Raw genomic sequence first — 11,738 nt, 5'->3', positions numbered from 1 at the left:
ATACATACCTAAAGAATTGTAGCACTATTCCTAATAGGCAAAAGGTGGAAACAGCCTAAATCTCCACCAACAGATAAATGGATGAACAAAGTATGCTACATACATAAAAAACAACGAAATATTACTCATTCATAAGGAGAAATTAAGTCCTGATGCATACAACAATATGGATGAACCTCGAAAACATTATGTTGAGTGAAATGAGTCAGTTACAAAAGGGCAAATATTGTATGATCTCAGTTATGTGACATACCTAGAATAAACAGGTGTATGGATGAGGGGAAAGAGGAAGTCATAGCTTACGGGTCACTGAGCTTCTGTTAAGAGTGATAGAAAAGTTTGGCAATGGATAGTGGTGATGGTTGCGCAACATGACGAACATAATGTCACTGAACTATACATATCAAAAATGTTGAAATGGCAAATGTTTTATATATATACTTACCACAATAGAAGGAAAAGGAACTATGGGCCCCATAAGTAAGTACCTTTTTTGTTTTCTTTACTGTTTGCAAGGGAGAGGATAATAATGGGACAAAGAAAGGGAGAGACAGAAAATAGAAAAGTGGGAGGCAGCAAAAGTATAGAAAAAGAGGACTGATCTAGGAAAGATAGTGCTAACACCGAAGTTATAGGATTAGGCTATCCATTCATTTGATATGTATTGCTCTAAACACTGGGAATACGGCAAAAATCCCTGCCTTCATAGAATTTGCCATATGTGAGGTAGCAGCAAGGGAAGAGAGACATTAATACAGATGAAATAAGTAAAATACAGGGTTTATAGAAGGTGTTGAAGCCCTGGAGGTGCAGTGGTTAAGAGATTGGCTGCTAACGAAGAGATCAGCAGTTCAAATCCACCAGCCACTCCTTGGAAACCCTACGGGGCAGTCCTACTCTGTCCTACACAGTCACAGTGAGTCAGAATCAACTTGATGGCAATGGATTTGGTTTGGTTTGGGTTATAGAAGGTGTTAAGTACTATAGAAATGAGTACAGAAATACAGTGGTGGGGGAGAATTGGAAATTTTAAAAGATGTGACAGGCAAAGTCTCATGAAGATGACAATTGACAAAAATATGAAAGCGGTGAGAAAATGTAGCCCCCTGAATATCCGAGGGGAGGATATTTTGGCAGAGGAGACAGCAAGTGAGCCACGCTAGAGTAGAAGCATTTCCCAACTGTTTGAGGGAAAGCAAGAAAGCAAATGTGGCTACAGCAGAATGAAAAATGAGAGGAATAGAAGTTATCAGAGAGCTATTAGGAGGCAGATTTTCCAGTGTCTTACTTGAAAGCCACTGACTCTGAGCAAGATGGGGAGCCACTGGTGATTGGTAAGCAGAGGAGTGACCTGATCTGACGATACTTTAAACGGATGCCTCTGGCTGCTGTATTGGGAACTGACTGAGGAGCAAGTGTGCATGCAGAGAGAGCAGTTACAGAGGTGACAGTAACTTGGACCATGGAGAGAGTCTCAACGGTGGTGAGCAGTATTAGGTTCTCGTAACAGACCAAGGGATCTACTCTCCCACCATATTTCATTGTATCCTGCTAGGGGTCTTGAGGGTACCCTAGAAGAAATAGTTGAGGAGATGGAAATAAGGAGACCTGTGTTTCTGATCCAAAAAAATGCTATCACTAATCTGTCTTCTTGATTTTATTTTCAGGAATATCTCAAGTTCCCACTAGTAAATTCCTAACCTAGTTCTAAACCCAGTGACTCTTCCGTCTCCTCAGGTGGAGGGGTAAGGTTTGGTAAAGGTTTACAGAAAACCTGTTCTGTAAAGGTTTACAGAAAACCTGTTCTGTAAAGGTTTGCAGGCCAGAAGGTCTCTGTCACAACTACCCAACTCTGCTGTTGTAGCCCAAAAGCAGTCAGAGACAGTATGTAAAAAAAAAAAATAAGAACACAGTATGCCCAAACAAAACTTTAGTTGTGGACACTGAAATTTGAATTTCATGCAATTGTCGTACAATAGTATTCTTATTTTTTTCTACCACTTAAAAATGGAAAATCTATTCTTAGTTTGAAGGAGACACGAAAGCAGACAGCGGGATGAATTTCTTCCACACTCTGTACTTTGGCCAATCACTGCTGTATGATTTAAATATTCTAACATAACTCCCCATTTTCATCCTTGGTAAACATAATCATGAGTATGGCATTTCTCAAAATTGCATGCTTTCTTCAGATTTAGTGCTTTTCGTACTAGGTGTATCAGTACAAGAGATGAACCCACATTACAGTTCCTGGTCACAAATGCACCCTAAATATTTCATATTAAACAATGTCAGAGGATAGTGTTAGCACACATCCTCTAAATCAGACCGTTGTACAGCACATCCCAAATTTTCTAAACTGTAATCTTGCAACTCTAGAGAAAATTCCTAATGATTAATGAAAAGGAAAGGTGATTAGTTTCAATAACATTTAAAGTAGCTTGTCACAAGATTTCTAAACTACAACAGGCCAAGAGAAGGAGGAAGGGAAACGGAGGCCAGGATTGTTCATGACACAGATTTTATCCGATGCAGAGGCTTAGGGATTGGGGAAGAAGAGAATGCCCAAAAATACCTACTGATGTGTGTGTGTCTTTTTCTCTTTCAGTGGACAGTTCTGGAACAATCAGTAAGTTTGGGCCGGGGGGATCATTCCCTTACTTTACCTATTTCTGTGTCTAGACAGAACCTTTAAGTTCTTGTTCTCAAATTTTCTTGTATTCCAAGTTCATCTACCTTAGTCAACATTTGTTAAATAAGTGGTTTCCTCTTGTTTCAATTTTGATTCCCTTATCTATGTGTCTTTTGTAACAACATGTAATGGTTTTATATTTGATCCTGGAGCCCTGGTGGCACAGTGGTTAAGAGCTCAGCTGTTAACCAAAAGGTCAGCAGTTCGAATCTACTAGCCGCTCCTTGGAAACTCTATGGGGTAGTTCTACTCTGTCCTATAGGCTCACCATCAGTTGGAATCGACTCAAAGGCAACAGGAATGTTTGATTCTGGTAGCATGAATTCCTTTCTCATCTATCACAAGGAAGCCTGTTTTCTCTGTGCTATAATCTGGCAGCCGATTATTTTTATTTGAAAAAAAAAAACCCTAAAATTGACAGAAGAGCCCTGGTGGCACAATGGTTATGCAGTCGGCTGCTAACCAAAAGGTTGGCGACTCGAACCCACCCAGCAGCTACATGGGAGAGAGACCATATGGGGCAGTTCTACTCTGTCACACGGGGTCACCCAACATCAACAATAACATTGACATAAAGAATAAATGTCAATTTAATAATTAACCAACAATACACATTTTGAAACTGATCAGGAGAGTGTAAAAGTCTTACTTGGAAAAAAACAAAGAAAGGTGGGAAATGTAATAGTTCGGTTTTCAGTAGAATAGCTATTTCTTACCCAAAGACTCAATCCCACACATTAGCTAAATGGCATCCTAAAGAAAATTCTTTCTGTGAAATGCGATGGGGAAGCTTTGGCCAGCAGCTGTGTTTTACTGAGGAGAAAACAGAGGGTTACACTCCTTCAGAAGCCCTGCTCCTACTTCTGCGATCACTGGGGGCTGGGTTCTCTTTGAGTTAGAAAATTTCTACTGATCTTACTTTTGTGTTTTATTTTTAGCACTGTCTCCTCTGGGTAAGTTCCTTTTTATTCTCAACTCTGCTTTACATTGTTTATACTTTCTGGCCTGGATTTTATTCCCAAAATAGAGGCTCAGGCTTCTAAGATTATTTTAAAGGCCCCAATTCTAGCATCTTCCAAGATTTTAAATTACTTTTTTTGGAGAGATTTATATAGAGGAGATGAAGTTCATCTGAAAGGATGCCACAATTTCTGGCCATATTCTAGACTCTGAAAAGGAATCTCCTCACCGACTCCCAGCAGAATATAATGAAGGAGAGATCAGTTTCTGAATTCCATTAGTTCTTTGCTGGGAATTTAAAACTATTTTTAGTTATAAAGGCCCACTGAATCATATTACTAGGGAGAAAAAAAAAAAAACTAAGAACAAAATCTCATCTACTTTCTGTTGCCTTTTGCCTTTGAGGGACAGTAAATATTAAGCACTTAACTATATATTGTATGGAAACCCTGGTGGCATAGTGGTTAAGAGCTGTGGCTGCTAACCAAAAAGTCAGCAGCTCAAATCCACCAGGTGCTCCTTAGAAATCCTATGGGGCAGTTCTTCCCTATTCTACAGGGCCACTGTGAGTTGGAATTGACTTGATGGCAATGGGTTTGGTTTTTTTGGTTTATATATTGTGCACTGTACTAAGCACTTTGAAAAACATTATCTCTTATTCTTATGATAGCCCTACCTGGTGGCTATTATTATCCCCACTGTACAGATCAGGAAACTGGCCAGCATTTGCCCAAAGTTATAAGTTGGTAAACATCAGTGTCAACATTTAAACCCAAGACTTCATGCCAACACATGGCCTCCTATACTGAACCACAAATGCCTTTTGTGATTAGTCATAAAACTTTATCTATAAATCAAATGTTTATAAGTATACATATACATCTACTAGAGAAACTGGATAATTAAATGCACAAAAGAATTCTTTTAAAAATAGGATTCCCATTTAAATTCATGTTTGACTTTTAACTGTTTTCTAAATTCAGATTTCTCTATAACCAGGATTATTTAATGCATGGCTCAGTTCTTCAAGGAAATCATACCAAACAAAACGGAACAATACTGTTTTAAAACTGTAAATATATAATCTTATGAAGCAAGTAAGACTTAAATGCAGTGAGACCAATTTCAAGCAACCCAAACACTGATAAACACAAAATATGTCTTTATATTTAATCATGTTTAAGCCCCATTCTTTTCCTTAGTTAGCTCTAGAAAGAAGGTGGGTTTCAGGGGAGAGAGTGAAGTTGAAAGGAACAATTATTTTCTCTCGATTCACAGTATGTAAGAAACAGTATGCATGCAAAGCAGTACTCATGTGCCTGGAGGACAGAAGAGGGCTCAGACACATCCCTCAAGCACCCTCCCCATGTAGGGAAGGTGATAGGACTGTGATCTTGTGTGTTTCCTTGACAAAAAGACAGAGGACTCTGAGAAGGGATAACAAGCCAAGTACCTCCTGGAAGTGAATTAAATGAATACATTTTTGAAAGTTGCCAGAAAAAAAATTAGTTTAATTTTTTTTTCGTTTTTATAAAAAGTATATTCTTACTGATATAATCTTCAAACATATTCTTCCCAATTGATTATTTTTTTTAAGAAGGTTAATGCTTAGTTCAATTGTCATAGGAAGATTTAAAGCAGATCAGCTCTTCAAATACTATCATCTTCTCAAGTTGAGCTTCTGATTTCTCACCTCCACACTCCGCTAACAAGTATATGCTCTTTAAAAATGTTAACTCATGGCCCGAGGACTGTAATGATTCATTTCTCTGAGGTTTAACAGATCTTTTAGAGTCTAGATCTGACTGTATGCTCCCTGCCAGCCACTTGACAAAGAAACTATTAGATTAGTTCCTAATAAAGCCCATGATCTATTTTTCTACATTATCTTAATTTTCATATAATTATGATTATTAATACAACACTTACTTCATGAGATCTTTCTGCTTTAACAAAAACGAATGCAATTTAAATTTCTTCATCGTTAATTTTTAATCCTGAGTACATTACAGTGATCTCCAAAGTCTAGATTAAACCTTTTGATTATATTAGCATTCTGTTGCATGGGCTACTGCTGGCATAAATGGAGTTTCAAATTTCAGAGTCAGAGTTTACAAATCTTTATATTGTGGAGACTTGTAATTAATTAGAGCTAGATTATGAGGTTCGAAGAAAAGAAAAATATTTATGTGCTATCTTGAGATCTAGGAGAAGAAGAGAGAGCAACTTAGAATTTGGTGGGATGATTCACTATGACTAACTTCTGCAATGCAAAGTTGAAATAAAAGTGAGCCTCATTTCATAGAACGGCTTGTTCCTGAAAACATATCCCAGGAAATCTAATTTCTGTTCATTAAGTTCAAGATAGAAAAGACACAGTGAAGATATTAAAATGACCAAGAGTATGAAGATACTAATTGTTTTGGTTTTTTTTTTGTTGTTATTAGTTGCCATCAAGTCGATTCCAACTCATGACCGACTCTAAGCGTACAGAGTAGAACTGCACTCCACAGTGACTAAAAATATTTTTCAGTGTAGTGGGAAAAAGAATAAAATTCTTTAAAAATCTGTAAGATTAGGAAAAGCATAGCTAGTGTAAACACTGTTTCATTAAATCACGGAATACTTCATTTTCATTAACAAAATCTGTACAGTTTAGAAGGTAAATTTAGGTTTAAAAAAATGGGTGATGCATATTTTACATGGGAGTAAACATGAACTAAATTGCCCACCAGGAGATGATAAAACTGAAAATATTAACATGTTAAGAAAAATCAGCTTGTTTGAGGAGTACACACTGTGGAATTCCTAAGGGTAGAAGCCTCAGTGAGAAAACATGCTCTTCTCCACACTACACCACCTCTCCCCAAACAAAACAAAACAATGTCCATTGATAGCACTGTCAGAGATCAAAATAATCTGTACTATCTTTCTCAATATAGCAATGATTAGAATATATTACTACTTATTTTCTTTAGAAAATTGCAAATGGGTTTTTGTAGGAAAAAAAAAAATATCTGTATCCGTATCTTAATGAACAACACTAGAGGGAGAAATACACAAAGGGTTCAGAAAGCATCACTGCAAGGTTCCTAATGTTATTTTTACCGTGGTGTCAAAAGCTTAAAATACTGAAGAGAAAAGCCAGAGAAGACTGAACTACAACACCCTTTGTAATTTATAATTACCTTCTGACCTAGTGCAGGTGTGCCTCACTTTTTACAACTGATAAAATTCTGAAGTCATGTGTATGTCAGTTTTACAAACATCAAACCCTAAATTTACCGGAAAGCTTTCTATGTAAAAAACACTCCAATAATTAATTTTTAAGCAAGAAATCTTCCTGTAATGCAATTAACTACTCCTCTAAATTATTTATTGGGAACTAAGAATGCCTTGTCTTGATAGATCAGAGAGAGTTTTTGCTTGCATTTGGTAGTAGTAATAGCTAACATTTGTTGACTACTTACTATGTTCCATGTACCATAATGAATGCTTTACTTAGATGATAATATTTAATCCTCACAACCCCTCTGCGAGGTAGCTACTATTATTACCCCCATTTTACAGACGAGAAAATGAAGCTTGCCCAAGGTCACCCAGCTAGCTTGATGTGGAGCCAGGATTGGAACCAATTTGTCTCCAGAGGCCATGCTCCTTAAACATATGTCTAGAATCCCTCAGTAACTCTATCAAGTGGTCAGAGCAGACTAAATAAGAGGACAGTAAGTCATGGGGGTTAACTGATTTACCCAAATAAACTCAGCTAGCATGGGATACTAAACCTAGGTGTTTTGATTCAGCTTTCAAATTCAGGATTCTTTCTACTACATAAATACTAGGTTTCCTCAAAGCAAGGCATACCTCAGCTCCACAGAAAGAACTCACACAATTCTTCTTGGTAGCTTAGAAATTTTTTAGTGTAATTCAGGGAATCAAATTACTGAGAAAACATAGGAGAAGCAAATAAATTCACATTTATTAAATCATACAAAAATTAAAATATACCGGAGCTGATTTATGTACATGATAACTGTACATGATAAAAAGACCTGAAATTTTTGCAAAGTGAGTTAGTAGATATTTCAAGAAGCAGACTTGGGTGATGGTTAAAGCTGAACTCTGGAACCTGACTACTAAGGTTCAGATCTCAGTTCTATCACTTACTGGTTGCATGACCACATACACATTCATTTAAACTCTATGTGCCTCAGTTTCTTCATCTCTAAAATGGGGATAATAATAGTTATCCTACGCTTTTCTGTGTGGTTGTTGTGAGGATTGAATGAGCTAATACATGTGAAGTGCTTAGAACAGTGAGTACCTCAGATATAGTAAGCACTCAATAAGTATCAATCAGTACTACCATTAACTTTTGCATAGTAAGATATGCTTTTATCCAATATGGAAAACACATTTTGAGTTTCCTTTTTCTATTTTAAGAAAATAATTATTGCTTCTTTCCACAATTTTTTCAAAAATCAAATTCTATTTTTCAGAATACATCTTCCTTTAGCTATTAAGCATTATTCATTAGCCATAATCTACCAAACAAATGCCAGTTCACTTACAACATATTTCACCTTTTCTCTCATCTGTCTTCCAATTTATTGAAAAGAGTCTGGAATTGTATCACTACTTATATAATTTTATGTGTAGAGTTCCACCATTTTATATTTTCAGGAACATTTCAAGTTATCTCCAGTTTATCAGTTTTAAGACAAAAGAAAAAGAAACCCATATCAAGAAAAAATATAGGAATAAACAAAAAATACTTGATATCTGAATCATGCACTTTTGTTGTGTGCTCAGTTATATTTCCAGGTTACATGGATGGAGAACTTGCAAAAAAATCAGATCCCAAAGCCCAGATTCTAAAAAGTGGAGGCATTACAAGGGCTCAGAGTAGCCAAGAAGAAAGTAAGAGAACATCAATAAAAGAAGTCACAATTGCAGATTCTGAGGGATCCTTGATATCAAGAACCAAAAAGGAGCCAATAAGTAAAGCAAAAAGCACTGAGTTGGGGAAAGACAAGATAGAAACAGAGGTCAAGGTAAAGGAGAGTGACACTGGAATACTAAAAGGACAGGAAGCCCAAGTAGAGAAGAGCGATGCTGGAATATTAAAAGGAAAGGAAGCCGAAGTAAAGAAGAGTGATGCAGGAATACTAAAAGGACAGGACTCCCAAGTCAAGAAGAGTGATACCAGAATACTAAAAGGACAGGAATCCCAAGTAAAGGAGAGTGATACCAAAATTCCAAAAGAACAAGAATCCCAAGTAGAGGAGAGTGATGCTGGAATATCAAAAGAACAGAAATCCCAAACAAAGAAGAGTGATACCAGAATACCAAAAAAATCGGAATCTCAAGCAAAAAAGAGTGACACTGGAATACCAAAAGGGCAGGAATCCCAAGTAAAGAAGAGTGATACCGGCGTTTCAAAAGGGCAGGAATCCCAAGCAAAGAAGAGTGATACCGGAATACCAAAAGGACAGGAATCCCAAGCAAAGAAGAGTGATACTGGAGTACCAAAAGGACAGGAATCCCAAGCAAAGAAGAGTGATACCAGAATACCAAAAGGACAGGAATCCCAAGCAAAGAAGAGTGATACTGGAGTACCGAAAGGACAGGAATCCCAAGCAAAGAAGAGTGATACTGAAGTACGAAAAGGACAAGCAGGGAAAGCAAAGCAGGGAGATGCCAAAACACCAAAAGGACCAGAAGCCCAAGCAAAGAAGAGCGATGCATCAATACTAAAAGAACCAGAAGCCCAAGCAAAGGATAAAGGAAAGAAAGGTGATGAAGGAAAGAACAATGTTAAAGGAAAGAAAGAAGCAGAAGTCAAGGGTAAAAAAGTAGAAGCCCCAGCAAAGGGCAAAGGCAAGTAAAAAAAAAAAAAAAAAGGAATAAAGAGGGTAAATAAAAGGAAGGCCCATAAGACAATTGATCGTTATGACTGACTGTCATCCCTCAGATACAAGCCATACCCCAGCCATCGCCTAAATGGATTATACTTATAAAATCCTTTTAATCTATGTACCTGCAGAGTTTCTGCCCTTCAGAAATCTCACCATATTTAGACCTCTCAGTCACAAACCTCAGCTTCCAAATGTTTGTTTTATAAATTGATATTAATATTATTCTGTCAAGAGAGACTGGATACTTTCTTAAATAAAACATTTTGATTAAAGGAATATATAGTTTCTTTGGCAACTATTATGTCTCTGTCATAGCCTAACCTACCAATCAACAAATAACCCCTCATAGTGGGCCTAATGCATACAAGACACTGTACTAACACTAGGGGGTATACAGAAAAATAGATTCCCTGCTTGTAACATACAGTGATTTAGTATACATGTACATGACATTTTTTTTTTTAGAAAGTAAATCTAGTGTCCAAAAAATTGGTTATATGGACAGTACATTAAGAGTTCTGAAGCCTCTTGAGTTGAGAAGGTAAAGGCGGTGGTGGTATATGACATGTGTGTCAAAAGATGAATAAGACCTTGATGATGAGTGGAGCAGAAAGAGGAGAAGAAAGGCAAAGGGGTAAAGACTGTTATGCCATGTTCTAGGGACCGTACGCAATTTTGTTGTAGCAACAGGCTCATGGGCGGGCGGGGGGATTATAGGATATAATTTTAGAAAGTGGAGTTAGAAGAAGAAGTTTAAAAAACAAACCAGGAATCTGTACTTTATTTTTGAGGCAACTAGAGGCCTTCTGGAATGTTTAAGAAAGAGTGAAGTCAATAAGGTTTATTATGAGAAAAAAATGTTAATCTTGTGATTGTGCAAAATAGATTGAAGAGGAGAAAGATCATAGGCATGAACACAGGTAGCTGGAGTAGTAAGTGATGGAATAAAAATGAACAGGAGAGACTTCTCATATGAGAGATATTTTCCAGGAAAGTTTAATATTTCATGATGGCTGGTTGCATTTGAGTAAGAAAAACAAAAAACAAGTGATGACTCCACAACTTTTGAAACTGGGTAACAAAAATCAGTAACAAACTAGGACGCTAGTTTGTGGGACATGGAGGGAATAGCAAATTGATGAACTTGTAAAGAGCACTTTTCAAAGAGCGGCAGCTAGGAGAAAGAAATTAAACAAGCAGAATAATAGGAACACAAGTTAGTAGCTGGGAAATAGATGTACCTTCCAAAAAATTAATGCTTTAAAAGCATAGCTTTTAGGGATTTGATTTTTACTCTCCTCTCTTCAAAAAAAAATTTTTTTTTCTCTTCTGTGCTGAGTAGCCCATGCCCTGAGTAGTACATTGAGTTCTGTCATGGGATATGGATAAACTAGAGTGCCTTCAGAAGAGAAAGACCACCCATGATGGTAAGGGGACTCAAATCATTTAAAGTGAGCAGGAAGTTGCACAGTTTCACCTGGGGAAAAAATACGAGGTGACAATTATTTTCAAATAGGTGAAGGTCCATCGTGACTTAGAATATTTTGTATGGCCTCAAGGAAATACGACCAAAAAAAAAAAATTTTTTTTTTTTTTTAATGGAAGGTACACTCTAACAGGTTTTTAATCAGTATAAGGAGAAGTGGAACACCTAACAGACTTTAAGCATAGGAATGCTGCAGAGGAGACCCTTAGGAATCAGTTGAGTGGTTGGAATAGATTATAGTTTCTCCAAAATCCGAGAGTCCATAATTCAAAGTGTAAAACTCTCTTGGACTAACTAGATGCCTTTCAAGGAAACTTGGTAAACAAACTTCATAGAAGTTTGATGAAAGAAGGAGAGAAACTGAACTTTAGACCACATCCAAAGTATAAAACATTTCATAAATCCTACATGCCACCCGACTACAACTTGAAAAGAGCAGCTCCACAGCTTCTAGCACAATTCATACGACTGTGTAGATCCCTACCGTGTGTTCACAACCCTGCCTCAGGTATAGAAGAAGACTATGTTCAGAAGTTAGAGTCGCAATCTTGAGGTCCTTGGTTTAATCACACAGATTTCGCAAGGCTGAACAGCCACAAACAAAAAGGAGAGGGGGGAAGAACAATCCTTGAACATTAAATTTTTACGCTGTATAATTATGTCTCTGGAAAATACACGTTTA

General features: G+C 37.0%; 1 protein-coding gene across 1 annotated transcript; it reads left to right on the top strand.

Moving 5' to 3' along the window:
- The first annotated feature begins 8,390 nt into the window (after nucleotides 1-8,390).
- TSBP1 (testis expressed basic protein 1) lies at nucleotides 8,391-11,154 on the top strand. The gene has a single exon (XM_023541402.2). It carries the CDS (start codon nucleotides 8,482-8,484, stop codon nucleotides 9,538-9,540), a length of 1,059 nt encoding a protein of 352 aa, XP_023397170.2. The 5' UTR covers nucleotides 8,391-8,481; the 3' UTR covers nucleotides 9,541-11,154.
- The last annotated feature ends 584 nt before the right edge of the window (nucleotides 11,155-11,738 follow it).

Source organism: Loxodonta africana, chromosome 1 (assembly GCF_030014295.1).
Source record: "Loxodonta africana isolate mLoxAfr1 chromosome 1, mLoxAfr1.hap2, whole genome shotgun sequence".
NCBI classification, from domain to species: Eukaryota; Metazoa; Chordata; class Mammalia; order Proboscidea; family Elephantidae; genus Loxodonta; species Loxodonta africana.
Note: the sequence above shows the minus strand (reverse complement) of the source record. Positions and strands in the feature narration are given on the sequence as shown.